The sequence below is a fragment of the Nylanderia fulva genome, unplaced genomic scaffold (genome assembly GCF_048542155.1).
Source record: "Nylanderia fulva isolate GAGA-0341 unplaced genomic scaffold, ASM4854215v1 Scaffold28, whole genome shotgun sequence".
NCBI classification, from domain to species: Eukaryota; Metazoa; Arthropoda; class Insecta; order Hymenoptera; family Formicidae; genus Nylanderia; species Nylanderia fulva.
Window position 1 is genome coordinate 609,589 of NW_028190347.1, and position 21,031 is coordinate 630,619.

Genomic DNA, 21,031 nt, shown 5'->3' on the forward strand with positions numbered 1-21,031 from the left:
AGTTTGATTTTATATTACATAAAACAGATATTTATTTTAATTCAATTAATTTTTAGATAAATATATAAGTATAATTTACAATACAAGTGTGGTCTTCAAACTTATATTTTATTATATCCGGCATCTTATATTTAATCTCTCTCTATATATATACAGATTAAATATAAGATGCCAGACAAACAATGTTTGAAAAAATTGTTATCTTTGCCCCTTATGTGTTTTCAAAAAAATGTGAGTCATTGCAAAGTCAGCAACTCATGTGTGCATATATGCACACGCGCACACACGCTCACATATACATGTACATTTGCTAGAACATATCTTTATCCGGTTGATGTAATGTCTCATCAAGCGCGAGAGGAATGAATACCAACTAAAACTGATAATAATTTTGATCTCCCCTTGAACTTTGATCTTTCTACGGGATCGTCCAAAATCAGTCGATTTATTTCGAATCGTGTTAGATAAAGCATATTATAAATTGCATTTAAATAATAAAAACACATCTTTGCCATTATAACAAAAGAAAATATTAAACTAAATTTTAGATTAAATTAAAAAAAACTTTTGTCTCAATTCTTACATTTTTTAAATTAGCAAGCTAAAAGATAATATGAGAATAAAGAATGTAAAACATCATGTAAATATCGTGTAAATAAGACGTCATGAAAATACAGAATTCCAGTGAGAAATCATCGGTCGAATCGACGTCAATTCAACGTCAATTTGACCAATTTGACATCGATTCGATGACGAATCGACATCGATTTGATCATTTCTTGCTATGTAAACATAATCTTATATTAAAAGAATAAAATATTTTTTGAATGGAATTTTCTTTCAAGACATTTTTTTCACATGCAAGATTTTCTTCTAAGTCTTAAATTGTATAAATCTTATTGTTCCCTATCAGCACACATGTTTGAAAAATATTGAGAGGACATCCAGATGTTAATTGGATATTTTCGAACATGTGCTGATAGGATTAGTGTATAAAAGCATTTTATCGGTAAAATGTTTCTTATCATGTAAACTGATAGAAAAACTTCAGAATTAGAAAAACCGTTTAAAAGTTGATCGGAAACCTTGACTTGATATTTTCGTTAGCAAATACTAAGAACTTTATCTTCAAATTACACTGTGTCAGTAATTATGATCCTATTTATTCTATGCTTTCCGTATTTGATTCCTTTATATATAATCGTTTTGCATTCTAACAATGCATTAACAAGAATTTAATTCTTTATTTAGTAAACATAATCGTCTGCGAAAATTATTCTATTATTTTTATTTGGAAAATAACCAAAATGTAACTTGAGCTTAAGATAATTATACCACCTCTATATTATATATTAATTATTAAAAAATTATTAAATATTAAAACCATAAATGAAAATTATCAAGATGATATTATATTATAAGAGACTATTTGATACAAACGTAGCTTTTGACGCTATTTATAAAAATTCACGAAATTTTATAAAAACATTTATGAAAAAATACTACATTATATAATATTTATATTTAAAAAAATATACTTTAAAATACATAATCTTCAAAATTTGCTGTTGCGTATGCATTTGTAAGAAAAAATAATTTATTATTATTTAATGTGTATTTTTTGTTGACTGTCGCTTGACTGTCGTTGAACATAATATAATATATAATGATAATGATTTAAGACAAATAATATTCATTGTGATTTTTAATGACTTTATAAATCTATAATTCCATATAGCGTTATTTATAAAATTACATATAATATTACTTTTTAATATAAAATTAAAATTCTCAAAAAAATTTAATTTAATTTAGTCATCATAACTAATAAAGTAATATTCGTTGCATATATAACAATAAACATTTTTTCTCTTTTAAATTTGTCTTTACAAGCAACAGTTACCCAGAAATATAATTATAAATAATTCTAAAATATTAGAATATTTAGGTTCGCCTTCATCTATTTGTCTGAGTAAACATCGAATTTCTTGGAACAAGCATAAATTTCGTTAGAAAGTATTTCAGAAAAATGTAGCGTCAAAATGTAAAGAAAAATGCAGGTCGTTGTCGTCGAAATGAGATAATAAGCACGTTGCCCTCTTCGATAAGAAACGCCTATAAAAGGGAGTGCGACGTTCATCCTATGCATTAGTCGTTTTCCAACCGACCAAGAAGAAAACATCAAGATGAAGTGGTTAGCCCTATGTATCCTAGCCGTCATTTTGGTCGCAACCGAGAGCAAGGTTGTACCAGCCAGCGATGTCGAAAACCAGCAAACCGGCACTCCATCTCAAGAATCAACCTTAGCTGATCATTTTACGGAAGCCAAGAATGTCATTTCTAACTTGGGTACCGAGCTCCAGAAACATATACAAGAAAACTTGCCCAACCAAAGCGAGTTTATGAATACCTTACAAGAGCACACCAACAATTTCGCTAATAATCTCAATACTTACCTACAGAACATGACCGCAGAGGTGAGCAGATATACTAATAAACGTATAATATAAGTATATTTTATTTGCTTCTCGTATTGAATATATTTTATTGTAACGTCGTGATCGTAAAAGTGAATCTTTAGACACATAAAGCAACTTCGATACCTCGATTTGATTTAAAAATTGTTAGTTTATTAAATGTGTGTTATATGGTTGTTCTTTATTTCGCAATGCATATAGAGATAAAGATTGACTTAAGTATTTGTTTGCAGTTTCAACGCGCGAGATCTTCTACATAAAGACGCATTTTCAAAATTAGAAACAAAAAATCAACGCATCGTTCTACGTGTAGAGGATTATTTGTTAATTTGAAAAAATTAGCAAGAGAAAAACTCGACCGGTTTTAAGTCAATCCACAAGAGATAATTAATATACAGATAAATTATAAAAATAGACAACCAATAAATATAACTATAATAAAAACAGAATTTTATGTACAATGTAATTTATATATTTCTATTCATAAAACATTATTAAGTCGATAAAATATTTTTTGATGCGTTAGACTTTTAAAAAATCATAGTATCATTATAACAAACTGTAAACAAATAAAAACAATCACAAGTAAATGATAAATTACTGACATTTCTTATTATTCTTTTCTATTTGCAGAATGTAAGAATTTGTGCAAATCGTAAATACGCAACATTATTTTCTTCTTTTTTTCTCATTAAATTATTTACATTAAAAATTATGTAACAAAATTACTCACTATATTAATGCTACTAAAGAATGTCAAAAAGTCACGTACTTTATACTTGACAACATATTAGCACATACGATTCACTACAATCGATTGTGCATAATTAAAAATGCTTAAATGATATCACACAATCGAAGGTCAACAAATTCAGTAATTCAAACAACAAATGTAGCGAAAACAGGAAGTTTAGAATATCATTATCTCGACATATTTTGTTTGTGCTATAATAAAATTTTCTTGCTAGATACTAAATAAGTGATTTTATAAAATTTAAAATTTATTTATTATTGGTCCTATATTTATTTATTTTATCAACATTTTCAAAAATCCTTCGATATTACTAATTATTTTTTGAAACTTTATCCTTTAAAGTCTAAAATATGATTACATGACAAATTGTCGGTTTCTAGATCAAGACCAAAAGCCCGGAATTGGAAAATATTTGGTCGAATCTGCAGACCAAACTGTCTCAAATGGCCGACAGACTAACAATAAATGATCCCCAGACTACGGAACAAGTTAATCAGTTGCGTACCAAGTTCCAGGAGGGTGTCCAAACTCTTGTAACAGAGTCCGAGAATACCGCTAAGGCTATCAGCGAGAACTCCGCAAAAGTGCAAGAGGGTATCGCCAAGTTTACCAAAGAAGCGATAAACCTTGCCGTACAGGCTTCTCAGAACTTGAACAATCAATTACAGCAAGCCACGACGCCACAACCATAAAATGAAACAGATCACACAGTGAATTACTCGTGCACTAACATCTTGAATGTAAACACATGCGGAAAAATTGAGTTTATACTCAAGCAAAATTTCACATTATATCATAAATAATTAACAAATGATTATTAATAAAAGCACTTGAACTCATTTATCCTCTCTTATCTTTTTTAAACCTATATTATTGTTGTTATATATATATATATATATATATATATATATATATATACTATTTGCTGCATTACTAAGATAATAATTTTAATTGTACAACTTAATCTTATCTTATAAATTCTTTTAGGATTCTCACATTAAAATTATTCGATATTATTACGATACTTTTATTTTTTATTCTATGAATAATATATCGCATAATATATTGCATAATTAGATATACATATCATACATCGAGATCAATTAAAGAAATGTATTTTTTAATATCAAAGTTATCTAATTACGTATTTAATTATCATACAATAAATAAATTAACGAAATTGCATATATTATCTAATTTAAAAAAAATATCAACAGTCTTATTCTTCAGATGAGAAGTCGTCCCGATGATAAGTGTTGATTGGCTGTACTGTTAACTTTGATTTGGTCGGTTTCATCCACGAGATGTGCGGGAGCCATCGATCAATGAAAGAAATGGTTTTGACGACTGTACCCATGACTTTTGAAGTCATATAGCTTACAGGTTTAAAATTGGTCCTTTCTGACAGTTTAATCGGTACAGCATAGGTACTGGTCGATGCAAATGACGACTTGAAGAATATAAAAAATAAGAAAATTACAACACATAAATATCTTATTAAATTTAAATATGTAAATACAATAAAAAAATATATTAATCATTATAGTATCATCAAAAAATTTATTGGAAATTGCAATTATACATATACTGCAATAATTTTACTGATAAATGTAATACACATACCAAATTTATACTTACTGCATGAATCGTTAACAGTAATACGACTGTAACATAAATATAAAATAAAAAATGATATCCATGAATTGTGTGAAGATTCATAATTCACTACACAAACTTTGCTTACGCGAATACGAAACTTCGATAGCGAACGTAAAAATGAGCCAGCATAAAAAGTATTTCCTGAATGACCGTCGCTGCATGTATCATAATGTTTATTGAATTTCATACGAATACGTGTATATTTGAAAATTCTCAACAATTATATGTATATGATTTTATTGATGTTGAGAAACAAAATTTCCGTATTTAAACAATATTAAAAGTATGTAATGATATATACTGCAGAAATCTTCTACGTAATATAATCTTAAATTAATAAATTAATAAAGTTTAAACACAAAGTTTAATGACAAATTAATCAATAAATAATAAATTTTTATTGTTATAGAGAACAAATATATTTTGTTATAAATAAAATTATGTTAATAATAAAAAAATAATATTCCTTTAAATTCGGTTCAGTATTTAAATTTTAAATATTTAGTTTTATTTAATTATTTGTAACAATTTAAATATTAATCTAAAATATTTAAAAACATTTTTTTAATTCTTATATAAAAATGATATTTTATAGATTTGTAAAAGTTAATAAGTACAAAAGTAAATGAAAATTAGAATAAAAAGCCATATTTCTGTTATATAATGCAATTAATCCGAAAATCATGATTGTTTAATCATGTGTCGTTAAATTTAGTAATAGGTGACAACAAAGTAAGTAATTATACGCAATCAGCGGATTCCGCTTTGATTTCACACTGTTAACATAAGTTGATGGAATTTATTTACGTCAAGAAAAATTCTCCAAATCGATATGACCTAAATCCGTATATTGTCAAATATTTAGCAATTACAACTAAAAAAATATATAAAATTTAATTAATGTATAAAATCAATTACTCATAGCAGAGATTATTCCAATAAAATAAAATATTTTATTTGTAATATAAATTTAATTTTAAAAAGTACAAAAATATTAATGGAATGAAAAATATTTCTCCCACACAATATTACTGGATGGTATATACGTACATATGTTTGCCTCTTATAAAAGGATGGAAATTGCTAAATCGTTTCATTGTTAGTTAAAGACTCAGTATTGAATCAATGAAAGTGCGTAAATTTTATTCTTATCAATTTTCGTTTTTGTAAATTACGAAAATCTATAAAATATGAGAATTAACCAGATGAGTGCATGTTTGGTTAAAATAAATATATTTTTTCTACTTTTTGTTATTGTGTGTATGGTAAGATTAATTATAAGTAATGTGAAAAAATATAAATTTTTTTATATAAAAATGTTTATATAAAATTATTAAATTTATATATGTTTTCTAAAATAACAGAAAATTATTTTAAAATTAAAGAAATTATATATATTAGTGGTATATTATTTCTCTAATAAAAATTTTGCTAAACAGATATTCGCAAACGCTGCCGAAATGTCTAATAAAGCTGAGAAACTGTCTACAAGATTATCGAAAAAAGAATCTCAAATTCAAGGAGCTAAGTCTGATGTTGAAAGGTCTGCAAGGATAAATCGTGGTTTTGAGAAGATAATTGGATTCGTCAATGTTTTGGGCCAAATGGACAATTTTGTTTACGATAGGACAAAGAACATTATTCGCAAACTTAATGCGATTTATGACGTTGATGAAAATGAAAGATATCGCAGATCTCGCTCGTAATCGTCTCAAAAAATAATTTCTTAATAATTAAAATAAAGAATCTTGCATTAATTTATAAATATGAATCATAAAATATATATTAATTATAAAATATAATAATTATTTGTATCAATATCACATATCTATATTGTTTTAATTATTGAATCATGAATTTTTTTAGCAATATAATATATATATAAAAAAGAAATATTTCAAAATTTATAGACAAATAAAAATAAATAACGTATTATTAGAATTTTATAATTTCTTATTGCAAGAAATGCATGCATGTACATAGATTTACATTCATACTCATAGAATTATATTTCATTAATATAACTAAGATTTAATATAAAATAGTAAAAATATATCAATTAAAATTTCTATTCGCTCGTGTATTGTATAAAACAACAAATGTATTTAAAAAAAGGCCAACTTACCGAGCAATATTTAAGATGTTGTATCCAATTAAAATTTATTCCATATATATTTCAGAAAATAAACAGTATATTAAAAATACAAAAACCCTCCATATAGAGAGTTATATGGAGGGTTATATAAAGGGTATTTTGTATTTTTAATATATTGTTTATTTTCTGAAATATATATGGAATAAATTTTAATTGGATACAACATCTTAAATATTCCTCGATAAGTTGGCCTTTTTTTAATACATTTGTAGTAAAAAAATAATTATATATATATATATATATATATATATATATATATTAAATTAAATTAAATTAGATTAAATCTTAGTTATATTAATGAAATATAATTCTATGAGTATGAATGTAAATCTATGTACATATGCATGCATTTCTTGCAATAAGAAATTATAAAATTCTAATAATACGTTATTTATTTGTCTATAAATGTTGAAATATTTCTTTTATTATATAAATTGAAATTATTTTATTTAAAGCATACATCGACATCTAGCGATAAATTAATGAACGATGTCAATTAAATTGTTGCACAATCGCTGATGAATTTGTTATATTGTGTACTAATATCGAACTTATTGATGTTCGATCGATTAACCTTTTCCTTTTTTCTTTTATTTAAATTTAATATAATTCCTATTCCATATTCTCAAATTTTATTAATTTTTATATGTTTTTATTTAATATTACTAAATTTTATTGAATTTTTTCGACATTATAAGAATATATATATATAATGTTGCAATTTGTGTGTTATCAGAATATAATTATTTTATAAGTTACAATCAATTTCTTTTGTTTAAAGCTTTATTTTCTTGATTAATTGGAAAAATAAAGCTTTAATAACAAAGAAAATTTATTAATTGTAGCTTATAAAATAATTAGGGTAATTAAAATGAAAAATTGAGTAATTATATACAAAGTATTTTCAAAATTATAAAAAATCGTTATTTTTTACAATTAGTTATTAGACCATTCCCAGCAAACACCAAATAACTATTACCTAGATAGCCACAGTAATTATTATGACATTATTTTGGTGTCAAAATGCATCATTTTGATGGCAAATGATGCATGTTATAATAATTACTGTGGCTATCTGGGTATATAATAGTTAGTTGTAATTTCCCACTCAACAAATGTAAATGCAATCTGCAATATATAACACATGTTATATATATTGCATTTACATTGTTGAGTGGAAAGTTACAACTAACAGTTATATAATATATATAGTTACTTAGTGTTTGCTGGATTCATTCTTTATTTTAGCTCTTATTTTATTAGCTATAGTTAATAAATACCATAGTGTATAGTTTAATAAATACCAGTTCATGAAAACTCTAATGTTTCTAAAAATTTTTAATTGATTAAAGATATCACGATTAGTACATACGTACGAAAAGTAACATACCTGAAAATTTCACCTTATTGGAAATAATCTTTGCAGTTTAGAATTCGTAGAATTTCCGCCAAATACAATTTTTCTTCGTAATATATATATGTGTCCTCATGCGTAGAAACAATGAAGAAATGATTCAGCTTTAAATGGCGATACGATGTTTTATGTTTGTCCTACAAGAAAATAATAGAAATGTGAATTTTTTTTTTCGTAGTTATTTATAAATATATTTATAAATTTATGTTAATAATCGATTAATAGAGAATTTTTCGTGCCAAAGACATATATATATATATATATATATATATATATATATATATATTTATTTATTTATAATACACACGTGATTAATTAATTTTTCTATGCATTAAGTGTCCTATAAATAATTTCTGTGTGTGTGTGTCGATGTTTTATATTCACTATATGTTAAGAAATAGTACCCGACTTTTACATGATAACCAAATTTCCATCTTTTCCGGAAGTAATACTTTATTCGTGAACATTATTATTGCACCGTTCCCAAGAAATAATATTAAAACAAAGACTTTCTTAAAAGTGTAATATTTGATTTTCTGTCATAATTTATCACTAATTATTGATAAACTGAGAATAATTAAAAAAAATAATTACGCTTCTATATATATGATATAATCGTGCAGATCCGTTTTCCAAAAGTTGATTATATACAACTTCCATGTTCGGCAACTCGATGCAGCAAACAAGGTATGACGTATTTCCGCCTCGAACGTTTATTGGTTAGCGAGGTTATACTTTTCCAATAAACGTATTCATAGTATGCGACTCGAATATATCAACCTTATTAAAAGAAACAAGAGCGACAATGTTTTCGAACAAATTCGATATTTCTCTCAAAATATTATATAAGAAAACTCGTCGAATAATTACTTCCACAGCGAACATTTCTCCATCCTATTGCACGGTGGACTGCATATCCTGAAAGTTGCTTCAGATGCAACATCGATACTTTCTCGATACTATCGATAGTCGAGTCGATCGGGACAAGCGTAAAGGTACCTTTTCATGTATCGCTCATCGTTCGTTTTCGGCGATATAATAACGTCACGTAATCGCTATAGAGACATGATTTTGTAGTTGGATTTTTTCGAACTACAAACGATATTAACAAGTGTGAAAGACAACTTTGAAATTTATGAATCAAATGGATAATGAAAGTGTAACATACTCAATCTACAAAAAATATTTATGAAAAATTATTATTCGCTCGTGTATAATGTTTAAACAATCCGCATATAATAAGTAAACGGAAAAATTACGAAAGGATATCTTTTTTAACATTTGACTAATTAATAATTGTATTAACCACTCACAGTGCACACCGAAAGTAACAATAATTTCTGGCAAACAAACGATGAAATTTCACGGGATAATTTCTCAAGAACGATCTCATCATAGCGAATACGCACGGATGATAAATCAGACAGGATACAATGTAATACGCATAAATTTTCCAACATTAAGATACTCGATCTGAAATAACGTAGTAGTAATAATAATTGTTAAGAATTCCGTTTAATTATATATGTAATTGTAATACTAATTGTAGTTAGAAAAATCCAACTACAAAATCATGTCGCTAACGATTACGTCATTATATCGCCGAAAACGAGCGATGAGCGATACATGAAAAGGTACCTTAAAACCCGCGAGCGTCCGCCAGGTGGCGCGGCTGCAGGACAAAATTCAACTACAGAGATTTTTATAATTGAAAGATCTCTAAACTCAACACGCTCAGCGCGATTCGGGTTGAACATAGGTATACATATAGATATACATATGTTGCAAGGTTGCAACCACAGCCTGTCGTATAGTTTCTCTACCACATGTTGATTAATTAAAAACAAGGAGAGATCGAGAAACGCGCATTTTTCGCGGACCCCACCGCCAGTGCTTGACACTGCTTGACACGCGTCGTTCGCGCGGATCGTCGAATCATCGTCGTTTCTACTCCGAGCGTCCAAGTCAGTCACAGATTTGGACACGGACGGGCTACTCTGCACGCAAGCAACACTTCTTACGTTCCCTCGAAAGGTATACCCATCTTCATTATCATCATCATCGTCGTCGTCGTTGTCGTCGTCGTCGTCGTCGTGGTGTTACGTCACGTAAATCAGCCGTCAACAGTCGTCGAGGCTACGCGACGACCTCGTGGACAATTCGGTTCTTGAGACTTCGTCGCTTCGACTTGCTCTCGCTGTCACGTATGTACAATATATATACACGCGCGTCCGTCGTTTTTCCTCAGCGCGGGATTATTGTTCCGTAGCGATATCTCCGTAGCGTCTCGCGTCTGTCAAACCGCGATCCAAAGTCCAAAGCAGGCATCTTGAGTCCGATTTGCCCCCGCTGCGTGTTCAAATTGCACGCCTTTTAAAAGTTTTTCGTGTTCGGACCTTTGTTTGCGTATAACCTAAAAGCCATCGTGAATGTTGATAGTCGTCGCGACTTCGTTGTCGTCCTTCTTCCTCTTCACGTCCGCTCGACGAACGTTCTCGCGGATTATTATTCGCGCGAGTGAGCGAGTCGCCACGGCAGGTTGACGATCCCGAGTTCGTCCATCGGACGAGAAAACGGATTTTTTCGACGTCGAGCGGTCCTCGGGAAAGTAGTCAAAATTCCGGTCCCTACTAAGAAACGAGAGGGCCTCCAACAAACCGGCGGCAGAAATCCACCAACGACTGGTGAGGAACCGTCAGGCAAAATGAATAGCAAGAGGAAGAACCGTACAAACAATAACAGGTACTGCCAGTCACTTGGCTCGCCTCGTCAAGATCATAATAGCAGGTATAGTATTTCTAACGTAGCAACGATATCGATGAGAAAGATAATGTTCTCTTTGATCGTTATGCTCTTCCAGATCTCCGCGGGCACGTGTGCCACAGGAGAGAAATATTGTAGCAGAAGGAGTTTATAACAATGCTCATTTCATGCATGCAATCACTGGCCATGTTGGAAATATAGTACAGGTAGAGATATACATATATATAAAACATATTTATATATATGAACAGTAAGAATGTATATATTTGTATATGAATTATTAATATATTGACCTGAAATTATTTAAATTAATCATAGATTCAAACGCAAAATGGCTCGGTATATGAAGGTATATTTAGAACGTTCTCCAGTAATTTTGACGTAGTATTAGAAATGGCCCATCGGGTAGATGAGAAGATTAATGCGGATAATGTAGTAGAGAAATTAATTTTTAAATCACATGACATTGTCACTATATCTGCAAAGGATGCCGATTTAGAATATGCTATAAGAGATACTTTCCAAACCGATACAGCCATTAGTAAGTTTAATGGTTTAGTCGGTGAGAAAGAACTTGAGCCTTGGGAGGCACCAACTGTTGCTATGAATGGAACTGACTTAGAGTTAGAAGCTGGCTCTGTAAGTCTGCAAATTTATTACAAACTAATGAAATCAATTAAAGAATGATTATATAAAAATGTTTGATTTTCAGAATGGTTGGGATGTTAATGAAATGTTTCGTAAAAACGAACAGGATTATGGAGTTCAAACAACATTTGAACCTTCTTTAGTTGGTTATACTTTACAGCTTCAACGTAAAGATACAAAGGATTATAAAGAGCAAGAGCAGAAGGCTGCTGAAATAGCAAATGAGATTGAATCTCAACCAAATCATAAGGCTAGATTAGAATTGGAAAATGGTGATGAAGAAGAAAGATTTGCAGCTGTGGTAAGCTTTACAAATATTTCGAAATTCTTATTTTTATTTATTGAATTTCTCTCTTAATAATTACTTACTTTTAGACGAGGCCCACCGAAGGAAAATATATTCCACCGCCGTTGAAGAAGAAGAATGGTAACACTAATAAACTAATGAGATCCAGTGAACCTCCGTCTTCGCCCGGAACCACAAACAATAAGAATGTCTACAGCCAACCATCTCCGTCCACAGTCAATGTAAATGTCCCGCAAGCAAATATATCGGTTGGAGTACAGCCTGCTCATGCTCCGGTGCAACATCCAGTACCTTTAAATATGGGTATGCCGCCCAATGGAGTGGTTGTTACGTATAATAATCCACCTCCGCCATTTGTGCCTCCACCTACGACACAATCGCAGCAAGGTATATTAATTTAGTTGCAATTTTTATTTATGAAAATATTAACATTGATTCAATGAACCTTATTTAAAACTGCAAGGAATTAAATGAAAAACGTTATAGTAGCAAAATATAAGCATACTTTTTTATTGAATTGGCATGTATAACTTTATTACGTTATATAAATATATTTATATAATATATAAAAAAAAAGGATAAGAAACTATCAATGTGTGCTTAACGAGAAATGTACTGCAAACAAAATAAAAATAAAAATTTTTAGCTAGTTATTGTAATAACTTTTTGCATGCGATAAATATTTTTTAAAAGACTATAATGATTTTTTATGTAATAAACATAGGATAGTCATATAGTAACTCTTTATAGTCAAAAGCCTAAATTATTATATTCAAAGTAAGATTGCATAATGATATTGAATGATAATTGTATGTTCCTTTGATATAGTTATCCAACAGAATCAACCACAATCTCAAGTTGCTCCCGCAATGGCGCAAGTAAGCTTTCCTCCGCAACAACAACAACAAACACCTTCGAATAAATTAAATACGGAAAAACGGGAGCGACCCGGCAGGCAACAGGTTTATCAAGCTGATAAAGCGCCACCGGCGCCATTTCCTCAATCAAATGCTGCATCTTCTCACCAGCAGCAGCAGACTTCACATCAGCAACATGCATCATTACCACAACAGAATTCTGTGGATGGACAAGTTATACACAAATCAGATCATCGGAAGGTACGGCGCATTTATATTCTCTCGTTTAGAATAATAATTCTTTTTAAAAAGAAAGGCAACTCATTTACGATCATAAGTTTTACTCTAAGGTTCCGACACCACGTGGCAGAGATGAACAGCATTCGGAGCTCAGACAGTTTGCTGCAGAATTCAAATTAGGAGATTCACCAGATACTTCACAAATTTCCCGAAAGCAACAGCATCAGCATCAACAAGATGTTCATTCTGCTACTCCGATGAATCAGCCACATCATCAAGCTTCTCATCAACATACAAGTCCGCAACAGCAACCACAACAACAGCCGCCGACACAGCAGCATACCAGTCCTCATCAACAACATCAAACTGTACAAGAAGAACCTGTTATTACAAGTAAGCCACCACCTGGTCCACCACTAGCAGTAAGGTCTACAAGTCCACCTCAGCAGCAGCAGCAGCAGCAGCAGCAACCACCACCACCACCACAACAACAACCACCACCACCACCACAACCGCAAACCAATACTCCAACAGTACAACAATCACCACCAGAACCCGCGGTTGATAAGATAACTACTGCTTTTAAGAAATCTACTTTGAATCCAAACGCTAAAGAATTTAATCCAAATGCCAAACCGTTTACACCAGTAAGTAATATATATCACAGTAATATATATCACAGTAAATTAAATTTGAATAGAAATAACGAAATATATGTTTGTACAATCTATAGCGCTCTCCTAGCACACCAACACCTAGTCGGCCACATACGCCTCAAACTCCTCAGTATACAGCAGCATCTATGCCTACTGTTGTTATGCCGACGGCGTATGTAACACCAACGGCATTTAGTCAGCCACAGGCTCAGCCAGTGACAAGGTTCCGAAAGGGTCAGTATCCGCTATGTAGTTCTTATGACTGTGTGAGACAAACAACTCATTAACTCGGGTGAAGTTTTATAAACACACACACACAGACACGTATAAGTATGTATTTTTTTTTTTTTAACAAAGATTTGAAAAATTTCCTGCAGAGAAAATTTGTTTTGAATAGCTTATGCAATAGTTAAATAAAAAATTAAATTTCGATTATTCGTTTCTCGAGAATCATTTCAAGATCAATTTTATTTTTTTGACTGACTAGAATATAATTATGTATTGATACTGAAAGCAAAACATTATTTAACACATGTTGTTATATCTTTTATAGTGCCAATGATACAACGTACCCCAGATCTGTCCCAGTTACAAGTAGCCGCAGCAACGGGACAGCCGTTATTGGCGCCAGCCATACATCCACCATTCCAGATGCCTTATCATCCAGGACAACCGGCGACGTACCAGCAAATGGTACGCATGGTACAGGCACCACCGCCACCGCCACACATGGCTACTCCATATCACCATCATCATGATTCGCAAGGACCGCAGGCTCCTGGTTTACAATACATGGGTCCGCATACACATCCACACCCTCATATAACTCAACAACCACCTAGCCAAACGCCGTCCCCGGCCAATCCAAATCAACCACACACACCGGGTGCTTATAATCCACCCGGTACTCCACAGCCTACATATGCGCAACCTCCACCTCAAAATCACGGCCCAAGTTATCCAATTATGTGTCCAATACTTCCACCTCATATACCAATTCCACCACAGCACATGCAATACCTACCACCACAGCCACCTCCGGGTGCGCAGCAAACTATACCCGTTATTTTACCGCACAATCAGTAGCCGGTAACATGAAGTAAAAAAAGAAAGAGAAGAGTGTTAGTATTCTGAAAATAGAATAAGACTTTCAAAATTGAGTTACTTTCATGATAGTACGATTGCTTTCTTTGACCGATTGCTTGGAAAACTGCTCACTTCTTCTATGGACTCTCTCAATTTATCCGATTAATCCATTGTCCGTCAACAGTGTAAATTAAACACTTATCATCAACTTTTTACATTGACGAGCAGTATGAAATTATCTCGCATTTCGTTTTATGGTGAGAAAAAGAAGGGTAATCAATACAAAACAATATTATCCTAAACGATATTTTAAACAATTCTAAACGATCAAAGAGAGTATTAACTATCTTGAAAGTAACTTTTCTTCTTTAAATGTAGGTCAATCGTCGAATAATGACCTATACCTGTATTACGGACTCTAAAAAATTTCATCACGTTGATTATTTTAATCAAGTTTTAAAAATTTTCGTAAAATTATCACGGACTTACTTTTATCAGATTAATATGTTGGATATAAAAAATGAGTTTATCAAAGATTTCTTTGATAACGTGCATTTTTATTGAGTAGTGCTTTAAAGAGAGAATTTGAGGGATCGCTCGTTTAATACAATTCTTGAATTTAAAAGTTTTAATCTTCTTTCATACAGATATAGCTTGCACTACTGTAAAATAATTGAACTGAGATTTTCAATCGAAAAATGAAAAATAATCGCGCGAGCGAATTTATCTCTATTTCCCTCTTTCTCTCTTCTTTATTTTTATTTTTAATCGAGATGATTATTGAAATTGCGTAAAAATGAGGTATATGAAAATACATGGCATATTTTTCTGCCCATGTGGCTGGGTGTTAATTCCATTCGCAAAGATAAAGAACTCGCGAAAAAGAGGATAGAACGGTTATGAACTCTTTCGAATCTGATTTGAACGAAGCGAGTGATAATTATTGAAGCTGGCGAACGGCTTGCAGGGTAAAACAGCGAAATATACGATTCTGCGGTTTGTTGATGAGTTTTGTTACGAGATGTTGATACGCGCACGATTTTCGAACACGAAAGACTACATCGAATATGCGAATAGATACAGCATCTGCACACCGACAAATCGCGCTAATGTTAACGATGCGAATAGCAAGCAGGCATCAGAGAAGTACATAATTTACATATCGAGCAAGGTTTCATTCAATTTGAGTTTAATATTAAAATTTCAACAATTTGTTTCAATAGTAGATACATACAATACATTTGTTATTAGATTTTGTGTTTTAAATAACTTAATAGAATTTCTATATGTTTATATTTTATCATGCTCTAAATAGCCATAAATAAATAGCACGAAATAATATGATTTAAAAGTTTATTAAAAAAAAGAATGACATTATTAAATTTAAAAAATTTGACTATTATAAATCCGAGTTATATAAAAATGCATTGTATATTATCAATATAGAGTATAGTCTCCTCATTTACTTTATAAGTGTCATATAAAATAATTGCTAAATAGTAAAAAAATGTATAACAAAACTTGTTTGTCATTTTTTTTAATTAAAATAAATTATATCAACATTGTCGTGAAAAATATATCTAATTTCTGTATAATTTCTATCAAAAATGTAATAAAATTAATATCAGTTATAGGATAATTAGGGATTGAAGCAATGTAATTGATATTTATATTCGAGTTAATTGTGTACTTCTCATTTAATAAGCAAAAAGTGGATGCTTGGTAATTGCATGAACTTAAGAATATATCTAAACGTGGCATATATTATTATTTAGAGAACAAAGGTGAGATTAGTGGTAAAGAGAGAAAAATACTGCAAACAATAAGATCTTTTTGATTCGTATATAGTTAATTCTATAGTAAATTTATAAAATCCTATTCTATATAGATTCTCTCTTATGAATAGTTTCTCTTAAAACTGATATTCTCTTGCACTGCTCTTCTACTATATCTGTGTTACATGAAAAGATATAAACGTGCATAATTACTTGCATTTATTTTTATTTATTTACTAAATTGATTGTGTAACATTTTAATTCTGTCTCATATTAGAATAAGAGCAGGGACCAAGGAAAAAAGATGGTTTTTCTCAAAGTGCTAAAAATACATATTTAATTGTATAATGCTACAAACACAGTATTTAAATCTATTGATATCATTGAATTAAAAAAGGCCAAAGTATATTCCATCTTTTTGCAATAATTATCGCTAATCTCATCCATGTAGAAAGCTTCGTCCAGATAAATTTTTAATCCATGCTCGATACTGATTGGGAAAAGAATGTTCAACAACTACGGCCTTAGACCTAATCGTATATATTAACAGAAGGAAGCAAAAACAACATTTGCCTGAAAGAGATAGTTGAGTGTATGGCATCGTTAAACAGATTTTATATTGAAGAGATTTAAAAAGAAGAAAAAACATCAAAATAAAAAAATCAATACGTTAAAAACCAATTTTCTTGTATATGTGTTTCTCTTTATCCTTTATTGCTAGTACGTAATTTATTTCGTTTAGTGCATGTAAATATCGTCTTGAATATATTTCTTGATATATATTTAAAGCGTAAAACAAACTTTATTTAATAAATTATATTTTCTATCAATTATATATATATATAGCTATTGCTATTATTTCAATTCAAATTAAATTATTTGTATATGTGTGTGCATGAGCTGATTTTTCCTCGCATGCGCACTAAATTTCGAACCACGTGATTCAGCTACTGATTGTTCTAGCATTTTCCATTTCTAAGTTTCCTTTGATAGCATTTTTAGCCTATATAGAATACAATATCACATTTTCAATCTATAAATATTTTTTATTTTGATATCTTTCATGAAAAGATTAGCACTATCCATATATAAAATAATAGCAAAAGATTTTCTCCTAACCTTCATATGACAGATTGAGAGAGTTATGTTTTCAACATCATATATTCTTTTATAAATAAGACATTTTTTAATTGTTATTTGAGATAAATAAAATAGATAATATAGATTTATAATGAAAACACAAAAATGGAAAGAATTGGATGTGCAGTTAAGCGATCCTGTATTAAAAACACTCAAACAATTAAAATTTCTTGATATGACACCAGTTCAGGTAATATCACATAATGTGTATGCACTAGAAACGTTATTAAAACATTAAATATTATTAAAAAGTATGCTTGTAAAATAACGACATAATTATTGTTATATTAATTGCAGGCAGCTTGTATACCATTGTTACTGAAAGGTAAAGATGTTGCCGCAGAAGCAGTTACGGGCAGTGGAAAGACACTTGCTTTTCTTGTTCCTTTATTGGAGATATTACAAGTAATCTTTTATTTATATAAATTTATTTCAATATATATTTAGAATATGGAATTTCTTTTAAAGCTTGTTGAAGTTTAAGTGTTTATGTATAATTTGTAAAAATCAAATATTAAGAAATATTGCTTACATTTATATAATTTTAATTTGTTTAAAGTTGTTTAAATTTATCAGAAAAAGAGAATTGATAAGTATTTAAAAGAGATTATTTCTTATAAACTGTTTTGTATTAAAACATGTATATTGTTATTCTAAACATTTATTTTTATCTTTGATAGAGAATTAAGATATTAAAAAGTTTTTATATGTTACAATATGTAGAAACGATCAGAAAAATGGAAAATTATGGAAATTGGAGCGATAATAATTAGTCCTACAAGAGAGCTGGCTACACAGATTAGCGAAGTTTTGGAAAAATTCTTAGCAAAAATTCCATCATTGAAGCAAGTATTGTTAGTTGGAGGTGTAACACTTAAAGAAGATGCAGAAAATTTGAAGAGAGGAGCTAATATTATTGTTGCCACACCTGGCAGATTAGAAGACATTTTATCCAATTGTAGTTTCATAAATTTGAGTTTATGTATAAAATCTCTGGTAAGAAATCATAGTTTTTTGTAACAAAATCATTCATCTGCAATTAGCATTCTTAGACTAATCAAATATTGTTATTTCTAGGAGTTTCTTGTTTTAGATGAAGCAGATAGATTGTTAGATTTAGGATTTTCTGCAACTTTAGATAGCATTTTAAGCTATTTGCCACGTCTTAGAAGAACGGGTTTATTTTCTGCAACACAGACGAAAGAATTGCAACAATTAATTAGGGCAGGTCTGAGAAATCCAGCATTTATAACTGTAAAAGAGAAATCTAATATTTCAACGCCTGTAAATTTGAACAATAGTTATACAATTGTTCAATCTGAGCATAAGTTATCAGTAATGATAGATTTTATACGCTCAATAGGATTTAAAACAAAGTATATGATATTTTTATCTACCTGTGCGTGTGTGGATTACTTCAGTCGAGTTATACAAGTGTAAGTTATGCTTTAATTAAATATTAAGCAAAATATTATTTGCTACATATAAAATTTCAATTATTTTGTTACAAGATGTTTCATTTAATATAATTTCTTAATGTAGTATTTTTGTTACTTTCGATTAATATTCATCCTTTTCAATCAATGTTTTATTGATTTTAATTTTTGCATATTAAAAATAAATTTTGAGTAATCAAGTATTACATAAAATCTCCTTGTATATATTATACATGTATTTACAGATTATTACCATCAATAAACGTGCTAGCTTTACATGGTAAAATGAAAAGCAAAAGATATAAAGTGTTTGACCAATTTCGACGTGCTGAAAATGGAATTTTAATATGTACAGATGTAATGGCTCGTGGAATTGATATATCTGAGATAAATTGGGTGTTACAATATGATCCTCCATCTACTGCCAGTAGTTTTGTACACAGGTAATAATGTTGTAAAAGGAAATATTATCTTAAAGAAATAATTTTGCAATATTAGTTTATATTCCTTATAGATGCGGTAGAACTGCTAGGATTGGCAATGAAGGAAATGCATTACTATTTCTTCTAGAAACAGAAGATGCATATGTAGATTTTATTAAAAGAAATCAAAAAGTAGAACTGCAACAAATGATAACAAAACCAAATAAAAATATCATTGAAGAATGCTTGCAATGTATGAGGCACCTGCAACAAAAAGATCGGCTTATGTTTGATAAAGCAAACCGTGCATTTGTTTCATACATACAATCGTACAGTAAACATGAATGCAATTTAATTCTTCGATTAAAAGATATTGATATGGGAAAGCTAGCAATGGGTTTTGGACTGTTAAGAATGCCAAAAATGCCTGAGCTTAAAGGAAAGGATGTATCGTTTTTTGTTGGTCCTGAAATTGATATAAACGCGATACCTTATGCGAACAAACAACGTGAATTACACAGAATAGAGAAATTGACTGAATATCAAAATACAGGCGTTTGGTCAACTAATCATAAACGTAAACAAAAACAAACTGAATCCTGGTCAGAAAGCAAGAAGAGAAAGCTGGACAAACAAGAGAAACGAACCAAACGAAAGGAGAAAAAGAAATTGAAACAAGAACTTTCAACTTCTAATAAAAAAAAGAGGAAACGAATTAAAGAGGAAGATCTCGAGGAATTGGCAAAAGATATAGCATTAATTAAAAAATTCAAGAAGAAGAAGGTAATGTGTTAATTTTTTTTTCTACTTGGAAAAATTAATTTTTTTCTCTTCTATGACTTTAATTAATATTTTTATCATTTTATATGTTTGTATATTTAATTGCAGATCTCACAAGAAGAATTTGATGCGTCTTTTGGAGTCTAAAAAATATTAGAGTTGAATACATAAGACACATATGCCAACATCGGCTCTCAAGTATTCTTGATATTTTTTCATTGTATATATTTCCTCAAAATATATTATACGCTAAATTGGTGACGTAAACGTACGTAGTATTGTATTTCCTTTCGGCTCCTTTTAATCAGATTCCTATGAATATTTAAGGATATATATATATATATATATATATATATATATATATATATATATATAATATATCATATATAATATAATCATATTAGGTAATAAAATATATTATAAAGTCGTGTTTGTTTGATAAGTATAAATATTCATTTGCAG

At 29.8% G+C, this 21,031-nt stretch overlaps 3 protein-coding genes and 1 long non-coding RNA gene across 6 annotated transcripts; 3 read left to right on the forward strand and 1 right to left on the reverse strand.

Moving 5' to 3' along the window:
- Nucleotides 1–2,130: 2,130 nt before the first annotated feature.
- A4 (apolipophorin-III-like protein) lies at nucleotides 2,131–4,070 on the forward strand. The gene is made up of 2 exons (XM_029313408.2): nucleotides 2,131–2,477; nucleotides 3,612–4,070. Exons 1-2 carry the CDS (start codon nucleotides 2,187–2,189, stop codon nucleotides 3,921–3,923), a joined length of 603 nt encoding a protein of 200 aa, XP_029169241.2. The 5' UTR covers nucleotides 2,131–2,186; the 3' UTR covers nucleotides 3,924–4,070.
- A 293-nt stretch (nucleotides 4,071–4,363) lies between these two features.
- Nucleotides 4,364–9,383, reverse strand: LOC146722736 (uncharacterized). Of its 2 annotated transcripts, XR_014924968.1 has the most exons (5): nucleotides 9,330–9,383; nucleotides 9,054–9,239; nucleotides 8,436–8,596; nucleotides 4,870–4,895; nucleotides 4,364–4,681 (listed from the first exon to the last, which is right to left on the reverse strand). It is a non-coding gene; the product is annotated as an uncharacterized LOC146722736 (long non-coding RNA). The 2 variants fall into 2 exon arrangements; XR_014924967.1 differs by lacking the exons at nucleotides 8,436–8,596; nucleotides 9,054–9,239; nucleotides 9,330–9,383 and having other exon boundaries at nucleotides 4,870–5,298.
- A 785-nt stretch (nucleotides 9,384–10,168) lies between these two features.
- On the forward strand, nucleotides 10,169–17,472 carry LOC114939203 (uncharacterized). 2 transcript variants are annotated; one of them, XM_029313442.2, is made up of 9 exons: nucleotides 10,169–11,246; nucleotides 11,320–11,428; nucleotides 11,541–11,861; nucleotides 11,935–12,171; nucleotides 12,246–12,564; nucleotides 13,006–13,295; nucleotides 13,373–13,921; nucleotides 14,008–14,164; nucleotides 14,484–17,472. In XM_029313442.2, exons 1-9 carry the CDS (start codon nucleotides 11,164–11,166, stop codon nucleotides 15,014–15,016), a joined length of 2,598 nt encoding a protein of 865 aa, XP_029169275.1. In that variant the 5' UTR covers nucleotides 10,169–11,163; the 3' UTR covers nucleotides 15,017–17,472. The 2 variants fall into 2 exon arrangements, with proteins under 2 accessions (XP_029169275.1, XP_029169276.1); XM_029313443.2 differs by having other exon boundaries at nucleotides 13,385–13,921.
- A 238-nt stretch (nucleotides 17,473–17,710) lies between these two features.
- On the forward strand, nucleotides 17,711–20,836 carry LOC114939206 (putative ATP-dependent RNA helicase DDX55 homolog). The gene is made up of 7 exons (XM_029313447.2): nucleotides 17,711–18,121; nucleotides 18,229–18,336; nucleotides 18,655–18,927; nucleotides 19,009–19,367; nucleotides 19,613–19,810; nucleotides 19,882–20,572; nucleotides 20,678–20,836. Exons 1-7 carry the CDS (start codon nucleotides 18,023–18,025, stop codon nucleotides 20,714–20,716), a joined length of 1,767 nt encoding a protein of 588 aa, XP_029169280.1. The 5' UTR covers nucleotides 17,711–18,022; the 3' UTR covers nucleotides 20,717–20,836.
- The last annotated feature ends 195 nt before the right edge of the window (nucleotides 20,837–21,031 follow it).